The 20,587-nt window shown below is 49.7% G+C and overlaps 1 protein-coding gene across 1 annotated transcript; it reads right to left on the bottom strand.

Annotated features, from left to right (window-relative positions):
* Nucleotides 1-484: 484 nt before the first annotated feature.
* Nucleotides 485-19,395, bottom strand: LOC132807194 (zinc finger protein 850-like). The gene is made up of 6 exons (XM_060821488.1): nucleotides 18,909-19,395; nucleotides 16,514-17,915; nucleotides 10,758-10,913; nucleotides 9,234-9,343; nucleotides 3,533-4,556; nucleotides 485-2,886 (listed from the first exon to the last, which is right to left on the bottom strand). The coding sequence occupies exons 2-6, from the start codon at nucleotides 17,514-17,516 to the stop codon at nucleotides 2,759-2,761; spliced, it is 2,421 nt and encodes an 806-aa protein (XP_060677471.1). The 5' UTR covers nucleotides 17,517-17,915; nucleotides 18,909-19,395; the 3' UTR covers nucleotides 485-2,758.
* Nucleotides 19,396-20,587: the final 1,192 nt, after the last annotated feature.

Genomic DNA, 20,587 nt, shown 5'->3' on the forward strand with positions numbered 1-20,587 from the left:
TTGCCGACTTGGGGTTTGGTGAAATGTCTCAACAAGTGTTTCGGTTTGTCTATATTTACAAGAATTCTAACCCCAACTAGACATTTACATGTAAAATCTAAGAATTATGCAACGTGACACATGAAAGCACGATGAGGAGCATCTCCTGTGTCCTCTCTCAGCTCAGAAAAGACTTAAACCCCGCTCCCCCCTGTAACATTCCTCCAGGTGGAACTTAACGCAGGCGGATTATAAGGGGTTGCTCAGTGGTCACAGCGCCAAGGGACCCGGGTTCAATTCCAGCCTCAGGGGCGACTGTCCGTGTGGAGTTTGCACATTTCCAGCCTGCGCCTGCGAGGGTTTTCTCCGGGTGCTCCGGCTTCCTCCCACAATCCAAAGATGCGTAGGTGAGGGTGAATTGGCTATGCTAAATTACCCATAGTACTGTTAGGACGGAATTTGTCCTTGCATGTTCGTTTTAGGAGGAGAGACAACAGACGCTCAATTGTTTGGCACAAGCAGGCTTTATTGCAGAATCGTAGCTGATACAGTGAATCACCATGCATTCACTGGAGAAGGCGCGTTCTGCCTTCCCCTCCCAAATCTGCTCCTGATATACTCTTTGCTAAGCAGAGCTTCGCGGAGCTACTAAGCATTGCCTTATTAGGACATTTCGCGTTTGCTAGGCGTTTCCTGTTATTGAGCTCATTTGGGCGTTGGCAGCTGAGCTGGCCACGTAAGCAACAGTTTCAATTTCCCAAGCAGCAGCTACAGCTACAGTTTCGATTCCCCAAACAGCAGCTATAGCTCCACCCTCCCTTGACCTATTTTATCCTAACAGTACCCAGGGATATGTAGGATTGGGTAATTTAGCATGGCCAATCTACCCTAACCTACACATCCCTGGACACTATGGGTAATTTAGCATGGCCAATCCACCCTTAGTGTAGGATTGGCCAGGCTAAATTGTCCTATAGTATCCAGGGATGTGCAGGTTTGGGTGGATTGGTCAGGCTAAATTACCCATAGTGTCCAGGGTTGTGTAGGTGAGGGTGGATTGGCCATGCTAAATTGTCCTATACTATCCAGGGATGTGCAGGTTTGGGTGGACTGGCCGTGCTAAATTACATAGTGTTTGGGGATGTGCAGGTTAGGGGGCATTGGCCATGCTAAATTACCCATAGTGCCCAGGGATGTGTAGGCTAGGTGGGTTAACCAATGGGAATTGCAGGGTTACAGGCAGAGGTCTGGGTGAGGTGTGGGTTGGATGGGCTGAAGGGCCTACTCCTACACTGCAGGGGTTCTAAGCGTGAGATGAGGTGCTTGACGGAAACGATGGGGAAGAGGCAGTGAAAACACAACGAGACCGTTTGAAAGTGGGAGCATGACAGGAGGGGGTGGGTGAATGGGCTGTGGTGAGGGAGGGGGCTTAGGAGAGAAAGAGACACAGAAAGAGAGGGTCACACACAGATACAACTGGTGAAAGTGGGGAAGATTGTGATCGGTTCAGATAAGGTGGAGGAAGAAAAGCTGTTCCCTTTTCACTGACAGGGACAAGGTCAGGGGCGGCCTGAAGGTCAGGGGTTTGAGCAGGAGAGAGAGAGAGGAGGAAAACAGAGGAAAAACAGGTTTACCCAGCAAGCAGCAATATGCTGGAATCCGCTGTCACCTCAGAGAGACAGACAGACGCAGAGGCAGACGCAGAGAGAGAGACACAGAGAGACAGAGACGGGGAGGTAATCAGATGAAAGGCCTCCCTGTGCTGTGAGATCCAAAAGGAGCACGCGAGCAGCTGCCCCAGTGTTTCTGGCGGTCTGAGGCATCTCCCCCTCGCCCCATTACCGGTACCGCTCTCCCGTCCCATTGGCACCTTCCCGGTAAACGGCCCACTCTCCCAATACACTCAAGCTGCCCCTTCCCCCCCCGGGGGCTGGAAGAGGACGGAACAGCCCGTTCCGGAGCGGGGCTCGGGAACGCTGCCCATGTCCGCGACGTCCTTTCCGAGAAAGGAAACAAAAAGGACAACAGACAGGGGACCACCCGCATCAACGGGAATGACAACATTTCACCCTCAGACAAGGCTTTGTCAAGAGATGTACAGCACGGAAACAGACCCTTCGGTCTAACCCGTCCGTACCGACCAAATATCCCAACCCAAACTAGTCCCACCTGCCAGCACCCGGCCCATATCCCTCCAAACCCTTCCTATTCATATACCCATCCAAATGCCTCTTAAATGTTGCAATTGTACCAGCCTCCACCACATCCTCTGGCAGCTCATTCCGTACACACACCACCTTCTGTATGAAAACGTTGCCCTGTAGGTCTCTTTTATATCTTCCCCTCTCACCCTAAACCTATGCCCTCTAGTTCTGGATTCCCCAACCCCAGGGAAAAGACTTTGCCTATTTATCCTATCCATGCCGGTCATAATTTTGTAAACCTCTATAAGGTCATCCCTCAGCCTCCGACGCTCCCGGGAAAACAGCCCCAGCCTGTTCAGCCTCTCCCTGTAGCTCAGATCCTCCAACCCTGGCAACATCCTTGTAAATCTTTTCTGAACCATTCCCAGTTTCACAACAGCGGGGAGACCCAGAAATGGAAAAGACTGAAGGGGGAAGTCAGCGGTAAATCTTTTGAAGAGGTTACAAAGGAGAGACCTCTGTCTGCAGCGGGAATGACCCCCACAGTAGCAGGTCGAGGTGGACGACATTTAAGGAGAAGCTGGATACAGACGTCAGGGAGAAAGGAACTGAAGGGAATGCTGCTGTAAGGGAAATCAAGTGTGAGCAAGTGAAGGGGAGGTGCGTAGAGGCTCACATGGGTCAGAAATACTGAGAGAGACCAGTTGAGCTGAAGGACCTGACTGGAGACTCAATGGGACAGAGAGTAAAATCTTGGATCCACCTGCAAGAGAAGGAGAAACACGTGATTTACCTTCCAGGATTAAGCAAGTCCCGCAGATCACTTTATCGGTCAGAGCACTGAGTATAGGGGTTGGGGTCTGGACAGGACGTTGGTTAGGCCACTTTTGGAATACACAGGAACCTCGATTATCCAAAGGACACATGCAGGGTGTATTTCAGTCGCTTGACGATTAGATCCCTTACAGTGTGGAAACAGGCCCAACCAGTCCACACTGACCCTCCGAAGAGTAACCCACCCAGACCCATTTCCCTCTGACTAATGTACCTAACACGACGGGCAATTTAGCATGGCCAATTCACCCTGACCTGCACATCTTTGGACTGTGGGACGGAACCGGAGCACTAGGAGGAAACCCACGCAGACGCGGGGAGAATGTGCAAACTCCACACAGTCTGTCGCTTGAGGCAGGAATGAAACCCGGGTCCCTGGTACTGTGAGGTAGCAGCGCTACCCACTGAGCCACCGTGCTGGTTCATCTAATTCTGGATAATCGAAGTTCCTCTGTATTATGTGCACTTCTGGTCTATCGGAAGGATGTTCCCCCGTGTGGACCCGCTGGTGGATCTGGAGGCCGGACGAGTGGGGGAAGCCTTGCCGCAGACCAGGCAGGTGAAGGCCCCCTCACCGGTGTGGACCTGCTGGTGCCGCAGCAGGTTGGACGACTGGGTGAAGCCTTTGCCGCAGACGGAGCAGGTGAAGGGCCGCTCCCCGGTGTGGACCCGCTGGTGCCGCAGCAGGGCAGATGAGCGAGTGAAGCCCTTGCCGCACAACGAGCAGGTGAAGGGCCGCTCCCCGGTGTGGACCTGCTGGTGGGTCAGCAGGGTGGACGACTGGGTGAAGCCCTTGCCGCAGACGGAGCAGGTGAAGACCCCCTCGCCGGTGTGGACCTGCTGGTGCCGCAGCAGGTGGGACGACTGGGTGAAGCCCTTGCCGCAGACGGAGCAGGTGAAGGGCCGCTCCCCGGTGTGGACCCGCCGGTGCTTGAGCATGTGGGACGAGTGAGAGAAGCCCTTGCCGCAGTCGGAGCAGGTGAAGGGCCGCTCCCCGGTGTGGACCCGCCAGTGCTTGAGCAGGTGGGACGAGTGAGAGAAGCCCTTGCCGCACACCGAGCAGGTGAACGGCCTCTCCCCGGTGTGGAGCCGCTGGTGGGTCAGCAGGTGGGACGAGTGAGAGAAGCCCTTGCCGCAGACGGAGCAGCTGAACGGCCTCTCCTCGGTGTGGACCCATTGGTGCGAGAACAGGTTGGACGACTTGGTGAAGCCCTTGCCACAGACGGAACAGGTGAAGGGCCGCTCCCCGGTGTGGACACGCTGGTGGGACAGCAGGTGGGACGAGTCAGAGAAGACCTTGCCGCAGACGGAGCAGGTGAAGGGCCGCTCCCCGGTGTGGACCCGCTGGTGGGTCAGCAGGTGGGACGACTGGGTGAAGCCCTTGCCGCAGACGGAGCAGGTGAAGGGCCGCTCCCCGGTGTGGACACGGCGGTGGATCTCCAGCACGGAGGGGGAGCGGAATCCTTTCCCGCAATCCCCACACTTCCACGGTTTCTCCATGGCGCGCGGAATGCCTCCTGAGACTTCCTTTCCCCACAGTGGGCAAACTGGGTCAGGCACGTGCCCGTGTGGTTCAGGTAAAGACGATACTTTAAGAGCCTACTGAAGCAGACAAAAACGTTCAAAGAATTTTCCCCTTCTGGACTGAAAGAGGGACGTCTCTCCTGTCCCACGAATCAAGGGGCTCTGTCAGACCTTCACATGGTACTCAGTTGGGAAGCTCTATCTGCAAAGCTGCTCTTCTCATATCCTGTGAAAAGGGGATTACAAAAGTCATTGCTGCCTGCACACAACAGGAATTCAGAACAGATCATTCTAGTTTCTGTAGAACTTCCCTAAAACAATCAAGTTACAATATGCAGATGCCAGTGTTGGGCTGGGGTGTACAAAGGTAAAAAAAAATCACATCACCAGGTTCTAGACCATTAGATTTGTTTAGAAGTTTGAACTTTCAGAGCTCTGCACCTTCATCAGGTAGCTAGTAAAACCTCCAGGCGAAAAAGACAGCAGATGCTGGAGATCAGAGTGGTGCTAGAAAAGCACAGCAGGTCAGGCAGCATCCGAGGAGCAGGAACAAAAAAAATCAACGTTTCGGGCAAAAGCCCTTCATCAGGAATGAGGAAAGAATGAGGACACTTTCCTCATTCCTGAAGAAGGGCTTATGCCCGAAACGTCGAATCTCCTGTTCCTTGGATGCTGCCTGACCTGCTGAGCTTTTCCAGCAACACATTTCCAGCTCTGATCTCCAGCATCTGCAGACCTCATTTTCTCCTATAACCTAGAGTTGTGTGATTTTTAACTTTAAAAAGTGTTGCAAATCTCCACCACACACACACACACACTTTTCTTCAATTCTCACTCTGCTGTCTCTGATATTACCCATCCCCCAGTATTGTCCAGAAAGGGACTTATTACCTAAAAAAGCTGTAAATCTCCATCCCACACACTCTTTAACTCTTGCTGTACCTAATATCCCACCTCCCCCCATGCTCCAGCAGGGTCAGACTGATGCTCATCGACTGAGCCACACTCACCTCTTCCTGGACACAGGGACCCTCCAGACCAACACAACATCAGCTCCCCTTAACCGCCCCCCCGCAACGGCGCATGTGCAGGAGCAACCGGTCACGTGAATCGAGGGACCGCCATCGTCACAAAGGCCGCGCGTTGATTGGAATGAGCGCCCGCCCGTGCGGCGTTCCAGCCTTTCCCATTGGTCCACCGCGCCGTGCGTCACGCGGCGGCGCTGGTCTTTGTGACGCCCACGCCCACGTGAACTCTCTCCTCCTCCACCACCCCCAACGCGCCCCGACCTTCACCTCGACACGGGGAGGCATGACCAATGGGGAGCCTTGGAGGACCGGAAGGAAGGATGGTCCTCCTACCAATCAGAGCATCCCCTCATTGTCTGAATCCGGAAGTTGGATCATGAGCTCCTACTGCTCTCTCTCTCTCTCTGAATGAAGATTGAGTGTTACCTCAGACTGCACCAACCTCTGTGAGTACAGCACCCTCTCTTCTCACCCCTCCTATTCCATTTCTTTTCTCATTTTGGGATTAAACTGCTGGTTTGTAAGAAGTGAAGTGAAAGGAGGTGAACTCAGGAAAGGTGCATATGCTGGATGCATTGGTCTAGGTCGCTGTCTCTGTCCCTCTGTGTCTGTGTCTCTCTCTCTGTCTCTCTCGTGTCCTTCATCAGGAATTGCGGAGGGGGAGGGGGTGGGGGGTGGAAAGGGTGCTGAGAGATAAATAGGAAGGTGGGAGTGGGGCTGGGGGTAAAGTAGATGCAGGTTGGGTGGGGGGTGATGGCGACAGGGTGGAGCAGATTGGTGGGAAGGAAGATGGACAGGTGGGACAGTTCAAGAGGGTGGTGCTGAGTTGGAGGGTTGGAGCTGGGGTGGGAGGGGGGAGGGAATGTGAGGAAACTGGTGAAATCGATGTTAAAGCCGTGTGGTTGCAGGGTCCTAGGCCACCTGATACCTGGAGGAAGAATGCCTCTGCATTGGGACCCTCCAACCATACAGGATCAATATTGATTTCACCAGTTTCCTCATTTCCTCTCCCCCCATCCCAATCCCAGATACAACCCTCGAACTTGGGATTGTTCTTTTGAACTGTCCCACCTGTCCATCTGCCTTCCCATCTATCTGCTCCACCCTCCGTCTGACCTGTCACCTTCTTCCCCCGCTTTCATCTACCCATAACATTCTCAGCTCCCTTCCCCCAGTCCCACCTCCCTCCCATTTATCTCTCAGCCCCTTTGGGCCCACCCCACATTCCTAATCAAGGGGTTATGCCCAAAACATCAAACCTCCTGCTCCTCAGATGCTGGCTGACCTGCTGTACTCTTGCAGCACCAGACATTTTGGTGCTTATTTGTCTGGATGTTCTGATGTGACCCATTCGCAGATGTGAAGTCACATTCGAGAAAAACTCCTTCATGGAATGTGGGCTATTTTTTTGGCAAGGCCAACAATGTTTTCATCCCTAACTGCCCTTCAGACAAGAGGATTGCCAGACTTTAGGGGGCATTTTAAAAGTCAAGCACGTGAGCCATCATATGCAGGCAGCACCAAGTTAATGCTAGCGGGTTTCCTTCCCTGAAGAGCGTTATTGAATCAAATGGGTTTTCAGAAAAGTTTCATTCTCTCAATGACTGAGACTAGTTTTCAATTCAGATTTAAAAAAAATAAATTTAATTTCCCCAAGGTTTGTTTTTACTGGTATTTGAACCCATGAGCCCAGATTATTTGCCTGGGGCCTCTGGATTGCTGGTCCAGTGTTGTTGTTATAACATCACTGACTCGCCTGGACAGCATTGAGAGTCATACAGATGTATAGCACACAAAGATACCCTATGTGCAACTGGTGCATGCCGAGCACATAGCCAAAATTGATCTAGTCCGATGTGCCAGCACGTCCCTCCAAACCCTTCCCATTCATATTCCCATCCAGATGCCTTTTAAATGTTGCAATTGTCCCAGCCTCCACCACTTCCTCTGGCAGCTCATTCCATACACGCACCACCCTCTGACTGACAAAGTTGCCCCATAAGTCCTTTTTATGTCTTTTCCCCTCTCACCTCTAGTTCTGGACTCTCCAGGGAAAAGACCTTGTCTATTCACCCTATCCATGCCCCTCATTATTTTATAAACCTCAAAAAGGCCACCCCTCAGCCTCCGATGCTCCAGGGAAAACAGCCCCAGCTTATTTAGCCACTCCCTATAGCTCAAACCCTGGCAACATCTTTGTAAACATTTTCTGAACCCTTTCAAGTTTCGTTTAACTGTACAGTAAAAGTCATACTGGACAGGGATATATCATAGTGTTACTATGCAATATGTATTTATTTACGACTGTATAAATTTGATTTATAATTATTTCTAGTTATATCATAATGTTGTAGCCATGTTATGTATTCAAAGTTTGGGAGAAGATTTGTAGCTCGGCTGCTCATTTGTTGTGGTTCTGTTTGCCGAGCTGGGAATTTGTGTTTCAGACATTTCGTCTCCTGTCTAGGTGACATCCTCAGTGCTTGGGAGTCGCCTGTGAAACACTTCTGTGTTGTTTCCTCCGGCATTTATAGTGGTTTGTCTCTGCCGCTTCCGGTTGTCAGTTCCAGCTGTCCGTTGCAGTGGCCGGTATATTGGGTCCAGGTCGGGGGGGGGGGGGGGGGGGGGCAGATAACTAGGTTAGCAAACTGCATGAGGGTGGCATGATGGCTCAGTAGGTAGCACCGATGCCTCATAGTGCCAGGGACCTGGGTTCAATTCCAGCCTCGGGCGACTCTCCATGTGGGTTTCCCCCGAGTGCGCCGGTTTCCTCCCACAGTCCAACCTTGTGCAGGTGAGGGTGGGTTGGCCGTGCTAAATTGCCCAGAGTGTTCAGGGATGTGTAGCTTAGGTGCACGTGTCAGGGGTAAATATAGGGGAATGGGTCTGGGTGGGATACTCATCACAGGGTCAGTCTGGACTTGTTGGGTCGGTATGGATTTGTTGGGCCGAAGGGCCTGTTTCCACACTGTAGGGGTTCTAATTCTTAACTTTTCTTGGAGCTAGATCTGCCAAATGTCAGGAATCAGAAACATTGGGAGGGAGCGTATTAGGTACGGCAGTAGGGAGAGTGTGTGGGATGGAGACTCACAGGTTTTGGGTTATGGGCATGGAATGAATATTCCGTGAAATCGATCTGTTAAACTCTGAGATTCTACGTGATACTGACAGCGATGACTTTCTAATTGACAGGCTTTCACAGGAGGATTTACCTGCATATCTTGAACTAATTGCCTCAGCCAGCTTGACTCATTGGGACTGGAATTTTATCGATCTTTTGAGTGGAGAAGGAGGATTGTCCCGCCTGCTTCCAGAGATCTGACTGGTAAAGCACTGAGATGCCGCTGTTCGAGGGTGGAGGGAGCTTTACCGGAGCGGAGAGTTAGCCAGCCGGCCCCCCGCAGCAGAGTGGGACGTCAGAGGGAGCGTCGAACCTGGAGGGAGCCCGCGCCGTGGGGAAACCGTGGAAGTGTGGGGAATGCGGGAAGGGGTTTCGAGTCCCCTCTGAGCTGGAGATCCACCGGCGCAGTCACACCGGGGAGAGGCCGTTCTCCTGCCCCGAGTCTGGCAAGGCCTTCATTGGGTCCTCCAAGCTGCTGAGGCATCGGCGGGTCCACACCGGGGACAGGCCGTACCCCTGCCCCGGGTGTGGCAAGGCCCTTCACCCAGCTGTCCCACCTGCAGACGCACCGGTGCCTCCACACACCAGGGAGTGGCCTCTCACCTGCCCCGGGGGCGGCAAGGCCTTCAATCGATCGCCGACCCTGCGGACGCACAGGCGCCTTCCCAACGTGATCGCACGGAGTTGAAGTCTGCAGCGAATCCCACCCAGGACTGGGGGGGGATCGTGCCCCGTGGGGGGATTGTGCCCCGTTCGAAGGCAGTGGGTGAAGCGGGAAGGGAGCGAGGCTTCCTTTCTGCTGGACTGGCCGCTCTCGCTCCCTTTGCTTCCCGTGGGACCGATGCTGTTTGAGGCTGGGACTGCACGTTCCCCGGTGCCAAAGATCTGCAGGAGCTGAGGAAGTGCACTCCTTTCACACCGGATGGTAAATCATGTTTGTCCCATCTATTTCAGTCTTAAATACCCTCCGTGACCTGGCCTCCCGGCCTCCTGTGGCAGTGAATTCCACAGATTCCCCACTCTCTGTCTGAAGAGGTTTCTCCTTATCTCCGTTCTAAAAGGTCTAAGGCTGTGCCCTCGGCTCCTGGTCTCTCCGACCAATGGAAACATCTTCCCAATGGCCGCAGATAGATCAAAGTCAAATACAATAGCCTCTATTCCATTGAGTGTCCAGCACACTTTATAACACTTTGTAAAATCAGGAGGGCCATTGATGAGGTGAGTGGCAGGTGTCTTTTCCCGATAGAATAAAGAATATTCCAGCACAGGAACAGGCCCTTCGGCCCTCCAAGCCTACACCGATCCAGATCCTCTATCTAAACCTGCTGCCTATTTTCTCAGGATCTGTATCCCTCTGCTCCCTGCCCTTTCATGTATCTGTTGAGATACATCTTAAATGACGCCATCGTTCCCGTCCCTACCATCTCCGCTGGCAACACATTCCAGGTACCCAGCACCCTCTGCGTAAAGAACTTTCCATACATATCTTAAATCTTTCCCCTCTCACTTTGAACTCATGACCCCAGGTAACTGAGTCCTCCACTCTGGGGGAAAAACATTTCTTGCTTTCCACCCTGTCTATACCTCTCATGATTTTGTTGGCCTCAATCTGGTCCCCCCTCAACCTCCGTCTTTCCAATGAAAATAATCCTGATCTATTCAAACTCTCTTCATAGTTAGCATCCTCCATACCAGGTACATCCTGGTGAACCTCCTGTGCACCCTCTCCAAAGCATCCACATCCATTTGGTAATGTGGCGACCAGAACTGTACGTGGTATTCCAAATCTAGCCGAAACAAAGTCTTGTATAACATTCCCCACCAATCCCAAAGCTTGTGGTCAGTACCGACCAATCGGAGAGAGAGATTGCAGAGGGTGGGACAACACGACACGCAAACGCGGCCGCTATTGGTCAGATGGAGTAACGTGCGCTCTGATTGGAGGAGGCGCGGATGACGCGCGTCACTGAAGGAGACGGAAAGGAGAACAAAAACAAAGATGGCGGCGCGAGGCTGCGGTTTCTGACGGAGGGAGGGGGGCAGACAGGCATCGTTTACCTCAGAAAATACCTTTAAAACACATTTCACATTAAAGTCGGAACTTTTCAAACAAGAGGTGACGGTTACCGGGTGAACGGGAAAACAAATTAAAACTGTCGGCGGTGGAGGAGAGAGAGCCGGCGCCCGCGGCTTCTTCGGCGGCGGCCGGAGCCCAGGAGCTCAACAACCCCCCGGAGCTGGAGGAAGGTCCGAGCTCCAAGAAGCGGGGGGTCCGGCTGGAGGCTGGATTTACTCAAGGCTTGTATCTATTAACTTATTTAAATGGTACCTACTGTATGGGGGTATGGTTTACATTAAAACCGGAGGATCATGTCAGAGTGTTTGTTTATATTGAGCAGTTGTAGTTGGTAAAATACACTCCCTGGAGGAACACCTTCTATGATGCTGCATTTCTTACCTTCTGCCCTTCCCCCATCTGTTATCTCTCATCTCGATTTTACATTTTATTTGGTCAAATTTAATATATTAATGAGACTTGGTATTGACTGTGTTATTAATTTGTTTGTTGGATTATTGTGAGAAAAAAATAATGGTGCCATGTCATTTCTGATGTCAGAGTTTGACATTGAATGTGCAGATGTCAATTAAATCAAGAACTTGTGGTTCTAACAAAAAAAAGCAGCTCACTGATGTTAATGGCATTGTCTCATTTGAGGATGATTTGAGTCTGACCAACAAACCATTTCATGTAGTCACCCAATTTAATTAAAATTTTCTTTAACTTAATTAAATGAAATAACTCTGGCAGGCTAAGATTTGTACAATTTGTTTATAAGATTTATTGATACGTCCATTGCTCTTGATGTGGTCTCTGCCACATTGGGGAGACGGAACACCAACTTGCAGAACATTTCAGGGAACAGCTCTGGAATGCCAAAACTAAACGACCCCACCGCCTTGTGGCTGAATGCTTTAACTCCCCCTCCCAATCTGTCAAGGACATGCAAGTACTCTGCTGCCACCCCCTCCAAGTTCTAGCTACCTAACGCTTGTAGGAAGAACATTTAGATTAGATTACTTACAGTGTGGAAACAGGCCCTTTGGCCCAACAAGTCCACACCGACCCACCGAAGTGCAACCCACCCATACCCCTAACCTAACACTACGGGCAATTTAGCATAGCCAATTCATCCCGCACATCTTTGGAATGTGGGAGGAAACTGGAGCAAAAGGAGGAAACCCACGTAGACACGGGAAGAACGCGGAAACTCCACACAGTCAGTCGCCTGCGTCGGGAACTGAACCCAGCTCTCAGGCGCTGCGAGACAGCAGTACTAACTGCCGTGCCACCCACAATCTTGTCTTCTGCCTTGGGACCCACTAACTACATAGGATCAATGTAGATTTCACCAGTTTCCTTATTTCCCCTCCCCTCCACCCACCTCCACACCACACACCTTGTCCCAGATCCAGAGTTGAAAAATGTGGTGCTGGAAAAATGCTTAGAGGCCATACCTCTAGGAGTTCCCTGGCTGTTCTCTGGCATGGCACCCATCCACAGATTCTATCAACAAACACATTGACCTGGACCCAATATACCGGCCACTGCAGCGGACAGTTGGAACTGACAACCAGAAGCGGCAGAGACAAACCACTATAAATGCCGGAGGAAACATCACAGAAGCGCTTCACACTGAAGATGTCACCTAGACAGGGGATGAAACGTTTGCAACACAAATTCAGCTCGGCGAACAGAACTACAACAACAAGCACCCGAGCTACAAATCTTCTCACAAACTTTGAATTGAGCATAGGAGTTGGGACATCCTGTTGCAACTGTCACACATGCCACACAATACAAGGCGTGGTCCTTCTCTGACTTACCATCCCTTTGAGTATTAGGGGGAAGACATCCCTTTAATTGTAACATTCAGGAAAGATGCCTTACTTCAACAAAAATGTGCTGTGCTCACAGATGTTTGGACAGAGGAAAGGTGAAGCTCAATCTTCATTCAGAAAAAGAGGGGAGCAGCAGTAGCTTTAGAAGCTCATGGTCCAACTTGTGCATTCAGACAATAGGGGGGCTCTTCTGGGCAAAATCTGGGAATGAAGCAATTCTCCCCCTTTCCATTCCTTATCTTGGAAGAGAGAGAAGCGGGGAAGAACTGTTCACTTGCAACAACGGGAGGCAGAGAGTGTGAATCCAAGCAGGGAGCAGATTCTGCAAAAGTCAGTTTCAGTCGGCTTCTTCGAGAATATTGTGTGCAATTCTGGTCTCCCTCCTATAGGTAGGATGTTGTGAAACTTGAAAGGATTCAGAAAAGATTCACAAGGCTGTTGCCAGGGTAAGAGGGTTTGAACCACAAGGAGAGGCTGAATAAGGTGGGCCTGTTTTCCATAGAGCATCGCAGGCTGAGTGTGTGTTTTTTAAAGAGGTTTATAAAAACTTGAGGGGTGTGGATGGGGTGAATAGACAAGGTCTTTTCCTTGGGATAGGGGGAGTGCAGAACTAGAGGGCATAGGTTTAGGGCAAGAGGGGAAAAATTTAAAAGGGACCTTGCAGTCAACCTTTTTTTGCACAGGGTGATGTGTGTATGGAATGAGCTGCCAGAGGAAGTGGTGGAGGCATCTGGATGGGTATGTGAAAAGGAAGGGTTTAGAGGGATATGGACTAAGTGATGGCGAATGGAACTAGACTAATTTTGGATATCCGGTCGGCATGGACAAGTTAGATTGAAGGATTTGTTTCTGTGTTTTATGTCTCTGACTCATGACTGGCATTCGTCAAAACATTTATGCAACAGAAAATTATACGAGGGTAAAGATAAGCCTCACGTCACTGATCCATGAATCCTGGTGTAATATGGATGTATTTCTAGTAATAGAGTCAGTATGGTATGGAAGGAGTCCAAAAGATGGCTTCTTTTACAAAAAGTCACACTTGAAACTTAAATCTGAGTCTTCTGGAAATGTAAGACAACCGTGTGTTAATATAAGACAGATAAGTCTGGGCTTTATGTTCCATATTTGAAGGAATGTTTATGGCTCTAAAAGCCTGATTTGCAGTTGTTTCAGGGCTCATAATATTGTATATCTTCAATAAGAACGTCAGTACAGCATGATAGATGTCCATTCAGCAACTTGAGTGAACTCTTCATGGAGAATGCAATCCACCACATTACCCTGCTGTATACATTTACATATAGATCAGCACAAAGATCTTGGGTACTAAGAGAGGAAAAAATGTTCCACAGAAACGAGAATTGTGTGTTTTGATTTTCTATTGTGGACTGACAGCGATGACCTTTGTCATCTCTTTCCACAGGAATATTACAAGAGAAGAATTTGGAGGCAGAAATCTCAGACCAAACATCACATCGAAGTCTGACAGTTGCTTGATTCACCAGGACTTGGATATTGATGGCCTTGAAAACAAAGGGGAGAAGTTCTGTCTGCTTTGTTAGGTTTTAAATGTCAGTGTGACTGGAAACTCAGAGTCTCACATACTCACACACCAGAGTAGTGACTGGAACATGCTTTACAGACTGAATGAAGTCCTTCAATTATCAGAGGGTTCACCAGTAACACCACACCTATGCTGTAAGTGTGAACGAGTTTCAACTGATTGTTGAACCTGGAGAAATACGAGGACACCTGCACCATGGAGAAATCATGAAAATGCAGGAACGGTTTCCCTTCCCCCACTTCCCGATATTCATTAACATTTATACACGGGGCAGCAGTACTTGGAAGAACAACACTGCAGTGAATCCCTGGACACTTCCAGAGACAGATACTGTCGGTGGAAACTCAGTTAAATTCTGCCATCGATTGGGTGATAGCCAAGTTGTGAGTGAGGTTGAACTTGGTTACTTGAGGAGTTTTATTTTTGGTTGCTACATACAATAAAGTGTAAATGATTGTTTCAGCAGTTTATTGTGTGCAGTTTCTGAGTTAAGAGCCAAATTAAGGCGATTCACCCACAACCACAGTGAGAGGCTGGGATTCATGTTGACTCCATTGCATTCAGCAGTACATCACGTCAATACCCTTATAAAGCGAAGGCTGACAGCACCACCTTTCTCAAACAGAAACACCCAGAGGAGCGTGTCACCCAATAATCTGTAAAATTAGCATGAAAAGTGGTGTAACTTGTTCTAGTGATAAGAGTAAATCCCCAACACTTTAAAATCAACAATCAGCAATTTATTTATCCAACTCTCACGGTGAACAAATGAACAAAACTATTAACAAACTGTTAACAGGCCAGGAGCAGATGGGTGGCACGGGTTTAGTTGGGGATCATGGACTGGCTGGTTTGAAGGGTCTGTTCCAGGATGCATGACTCCAAAGCACTGAATGAACGGGGATCCATCCCAAAGATGATAAAGGTTTCGAGCACCACCTTAGGCAAATGTGTGGACTCAGTCAGCCAGCCAGTTCTCTCCAGGAGACTGTCTCTCAAGAAAGGAAGTGGTTTCCTGTCCCATCAGCCAGATTATCCAGTTTGGATTAGGTCCTATATTTCCAACAAAATAGGTAGACAGGGCAGTGTCTATAACAAATATGTTATTAAACTTGGAAGAGTGCTGAAGACATATACAAGGATGTTGCCAGGACTCAAGGGTCTGTGTAAAAGGGAGAGGTTAGACAAGCTAAGATATTTTTATTTAGAGCATTAGAGACTGAGAGAGGCCCTTAGAGAAGTGAAGAGATCGTGAGACGCATGGAGGGGGTGAATGCACTCACTTTTACCCCGGGTTGGGGAAGTGAGGGCTAGCGGGCATCAGTTTAAGGTTAGAGGAAAAAGAATAACAGGGAATGTGAGGGGCAACTTTTGTTTTTACACAGACGGTGGTACACATATGGAATGAGATGCCAGCGGAAGTGGTTGAGGTGGGTACATTAACAACATTTAAAAGGCATTTGGACAAATACGTGGATTGGAAAGGTATGAAAGGAAATGGGCCAAGTGCAGGGAAATGGGCTGAGTGTTGATGGACAGTTTGGTCAGCATGGACCATGTTGGGCAGAAGGGCCTGTCTCCTGCTGTAGGACTCTATGATTCGCGTCTCTTTGTAGGTCCGACAGTTTTGAGTTTCCAAATGAACATTTCACTAAATCAGGCCGAATAAAATCCAATCTCATTTGTCAACTGTGATGCAGAGGTGCTGGTGTTGAATTGGGGTGGACAAGGTCAGAAGTCACACGGCACCTGATGAAGGAGCAGCACTCATGAAAGAGCAATGCTCCTAAAGCTTGTGATTTCAAATAAACCTTTCGCACTGTAACATGGTGTTGTGTGACTTCCGACTTCTTCAACTCTGGGTTTGTCTCAAACTTGATGGGATACTTTGTCCAACTCGGCATATTTTATCAGTATCGCTTGGAGGAATTTTTTTGAAGATTAGATTCCCTACATTATGGAAACAGGTCCTTTGGCCCAACAAGTCCACACTGGCCCTCTGCAGAGTAACCCAGCCAGACCCATTCCCCTATCCCTATTCCTCTACATTTACCCCAACTAATGCACCACACCTGCACATCCCTGAACACTATGGGACAATTTAGATGGGCCAATCCATCCTAACCTGCACACCTTTAGACCAGGGGAAGGAAACCAGAGCACTCAGAGGTAACCCCTACAGATGTGGGGGGCATTGTGAAAGCTACACACAGACTGTCACCCTGAGGATGCAATTGAACCCAGGTCAACATCATGAGGTAGTGGTACTAACCACTGAGTCACCATGCCACCCCTGAGCCACATAGGTGGGCTTGGGAGGTGGTGTTGGGGGGGGGGGGGGGGGGAAGAGGGTGAGTCCAGCACAAAACAACAAAAGCCCACTGCACCCACTGTCAGAATAGGCAGGAGGTTCAGCTTTGGGGGTGACCCACTGCAGCATCACTGGTGGAATCTGATTGTTGGATGCACTTGTGCCCCTGCTGGTGCCTCCGCAAGTTGCAGGACAATGTGAACCTCCGCCCGCAGTCGGGGCAGGCAAACGGCCTCTCCCCGGTGTGGACCCATTGGTGGGCCAGCAGTTTGGAGGAGCGGGTGAACCCCTTCCCGCACTCGGGGCAGCTGAATGGCCTTTCCCTGGTATGGACCCGCCGGTGGGATAACAGGTCAGAGGAATTGCTGAAGGCCTTACCACACTCTGGGCAGGCGAAAGGCCTCTCCCCCGTGTGGATTCGCCGATGTCTCAGCAGGTCGGAGGAATTGCTGAAGGCCTTCCCGCACTCTGAGCAGCTGAAGGGCCTCTCACCCGTGTGAACCCGCTGATGGGCCAGCAGGTTGGAGGATTTACTGAAGGCCTTTCCGCATTCTGGGCAGCTGAAGGGCCTCTCCCCTGTGTGGACCTGCTGATGGGCCAGCAGGTTGGAGGAATTGCTGAAGGCCTTCCCACACTCTGGGCAGCTGAAGGGCCTCTCCCCCGTGTGGACCCGCCGGTGCCTCAGCAGGTTGGAGGAGTCGCTGAAGGCCTTCCCGCATTCGGGGCAGCTGAATGGCCTCTCCCCCGTGTGGACTCGCCGGTGCTTCAGCAGGTCGGAGGAATTGCTGAAGGCTTTCCCACACTCATGGCAACTGAAGAGCCTCTCCCCTGCGTGGAATCGCTGGTGGGTCTGGAAGTTGTCCACCCAAGTGAACCCTTTCCCGCACATGGAGCAGTAAAACGTCCTCTCACCAGTCTGTATTTGCTGGTAGGCCAGCAGGACACAGGAGCAAGTAAAGCCCTTCGCCTGCTCGGGGCAGGAGAACGGCCTCTCCCCAGTGTGATTGCACTGATGAGCCGCTAGGACAGGTGGGACACAGAAGCCCTTCCCACAGTCACCACACTTCCATGGTTTCTCAACGGGGCGTGTTTCCTCAGGTTTCTCCATGGCTGAAGCTTCAGCTGCACACACACACACACACACACACACGTGTACAACCCCGCAGTGAATTTCTCTTTCCACGCAGTAGAGTTGTTTCAGGCTCCACACACACTGCGCTGCAACAGTAGAGTCTTTCAACCAGTCCCCCCGTACTCAAACAGGAACCAAAGAGAACGCGTTGCTCCTTCTCACAGAATCAGTTGAAAATTGTTGCGGTCCTGATGGACTGAGTGACTGTCAGACATTGATGTGAAAGTGAGGACTGGAGACGCTGGAGAGTCAGAATCAAAAAATGCGTCGCTGGAAAAGCGCAGTAAGGCAAGCAGCATCAGAGAAGCAGAAGAATCAACATTTTGGGCATAAGCCCTTTATCTGTTGACTTTGAAACTTTTGTCTTCAGATAGTCTGTAAGAAAAGATTACAAAAGTCATTACTGCCAGTCCGGTTAAGAATGAGACATCAAGGCATTTACACTGACACCAGAGAGAAACTGAACATATAGATGTGGCAAGTGTTCGTGGCAAGTCAGAGCGATAGAGATATGTAGCACAGAAACAGACCCTTTGGTCTAATTCATCCGTGCCAACTAGATAACCTAACCTAATCTCGGCCGATTTGCCAGCATTTGGACCATATTGTCTAAACCCTTCCTAATCGTATACCCATCCAGATGCCTTTTCATGTCATAATTGTGCCAGCAGCCACCACCTACTCTGACAGCTCTTTCCTTAAACACGCCACTTTCTGCATGAAAGACTTATCCCTTAGGTTCCTTTGTTAAGTTCTTTTGCTTGAGCTTCTTACACTGCAATACGCCAACTTCTGTGAACAACCAAACTTTACTTAATAAAGTACAAGCTGTGGAGAAACTCTTAACACTCTTCGTAATGCTTGTACACAACAGTACCAAAAAAACACCCTTAAACAAAGTAAAACTGAAACAGAGGCTTACAGTTGAAGTTAGAAGGGCGGAAGGAGACAGTGCTAGCAGCCTTTCTCCACACAGTCCACTGTTTAACTCACCCAAACGAGACTTCAGCTTTCAGGACTGACCACTCCCCTTTCATTGTACAGGTCACTTCTAAAACATAAAAGCTTTGGCCTCAAGTCTCATCTGTTCATATCTGACCAAAAATGCCTCCCTATACCGTTTTTCATCTCTGTACTAAACCAGTCGCTTCGGAGCCCGGGTCTTTTTACCACCCCTCTGAAAAAAAACCAAGGACACAGCATCCTCGAGAAGGACCAGCTTTGTGACAGAGGGATATAGGCCAAACACTGGCAGGTGGGATTAGATTAGTTTGAGAACATAGCATGGAGTAGTTGGACTGAAGGGACTGTTTCTGTGCTGTTTGACTCGGTGACTGTTCTGAAATGGCCTGAAAACTATTTTCTTACCTTCCCCCATAAATATCCACTTCTTTGTTGTTCCAAAATCAGATGAACTCAGCCTTGAATATATTCAATGATCCTATAACTGCAGGAAGACTCCCCACTTCTGAACTCAATTCCTCTTGCTAATATACCACTTGACTTGCTCATTGCTTGCTGCACCTGTCTGACAACTGGCATTGACTAGTGTGGAAGGACGCTGAGGCCCCTTTATACACATTCCTGATGAAGGGCTCAAGCCTGTAACGCTGACTCTACTGCTCCTTGGATGCTGCCTCATCTGCTGTGCTTTTCGAGCACCACACTTTTTGACTCTGATTTCCAACATTCGCAGTCCTCACTTTCTGCACATCCCAATAAATCACCATTTAAACAATGCATCTCCTTTCTGCTTCCCCCGCCCCGCAAGGGAATGCTATCACTTCACATCGTGGCCCTGCATTTTCCATGAGGTTGCCAACCGCGACACAGACTGGCCCAACTTTTCCAGAATCTGTCCCCTCCATAAATTGTGATTGAGCGCGAGAGATAGACACAATAGGGGGCTCTCTGATTAGCGGGAGGACCACGCTCTTTCCGGTCCTCCAGGACTTCCTATTGGCCCAACAAAAGAAGAGCACGCGCAGTTTCCGCGGACAGTTAGGAGCACGCGCAGGTTTTGCTGACACCGGCGGACATGCGCAGTGTGTGTTGTCACCGAGGAGCACGCGCAAGGTGCTTGTGAAGTTGCTGGTGTTCCTGACAGATTTTGTACCCAAATGACAATCAGAGACAAGAAAGGATGGAGTGACATTTTATATTTATCCTGCGGCTTGACATTTTATTCCTTTTGCATTTTATTTGACTACCCATCTTTTCCTCAGGGTAGGGGACTCCCAAACTGGACGGCATAGGTTGAAGGTGAGAGGGGAAAGATTTAAAAGGGACCTAAGGAGTAGAAAAGAAGTGTGAAAGTTAATTCCCCTCAAGAAATACTCTTTCCAAACCTGTACATCTTTGGATTGTGGGAAGAAACCGGAGCACCCAAAGGAATCCCATGCAGACTCCACTCAGACAGTTACCAGAGACTGGGATCAAACCCGGGTCCCTAGCGTTATAAGGCAGCAGTGCTAACCACTGAGCCTGTTCAGAAGAAGCAGCAATTGATTTATATTAGGGTGACAAGGGAAAGGATTAAAAGGGACCTAAAGGGCAACTATTTCACGCAGTGGGTGGTGCGTGGATTGAATGAGCTCCCAGAGGAAGTGGTGGAGGCTGGTACAATTACAATATTCAACAGGCATCTGGATGGGTATATGAACAGGAAGGTTTGGAGGGATATGGGCCAAGAGCTGGCAAATGTGTCCTGATTAATTTAGGATATCCGATTGGCACAGAACAAACAGCTTGTTTCCATGATCCACTACTCCATGATTCTATTTCTACATAGTCAGAACTGTTATGACACGGACTGCACTCCCCCCACTAATTTAAAAGCAAAAAAAGATTTACCCCATGTGCAAATGTGAAAATTCAAGAGGTAAGGAACTGTTTCCAAGTCACTATTTAAAGTTTTATTTAATGATCTAGGACACTAACTTGCAAGTGTTTAAATCTGCTGGGACTTTTCGTACTCCCAAATCTATTCAAATCTGTCTAAACCAGTTCAAATCTCGGGCGAAAGCCCCCAAATTTTACAACACTGG

Source organism: Hemiscyllium ocellatum (assembly GCF_020745735.1).
Source record: "Hemiscyllium ocellatum isolate sHemOce1 chromosome 27 unlocalized genomic scaffold, sHemOce1.pat.X.cur. SUPER_27_unloc_10, whole genome shotgun sequence".
In the NCBI taxonomy this organism is placed as follows: domain Eukaryota; kingdom Metazoa; phylum Chordata; class Chondrichthyes; order Orectolobiformes; family Hemiscylliidae; genus Hemiscyllium; species Hemiscyllium ocellatum.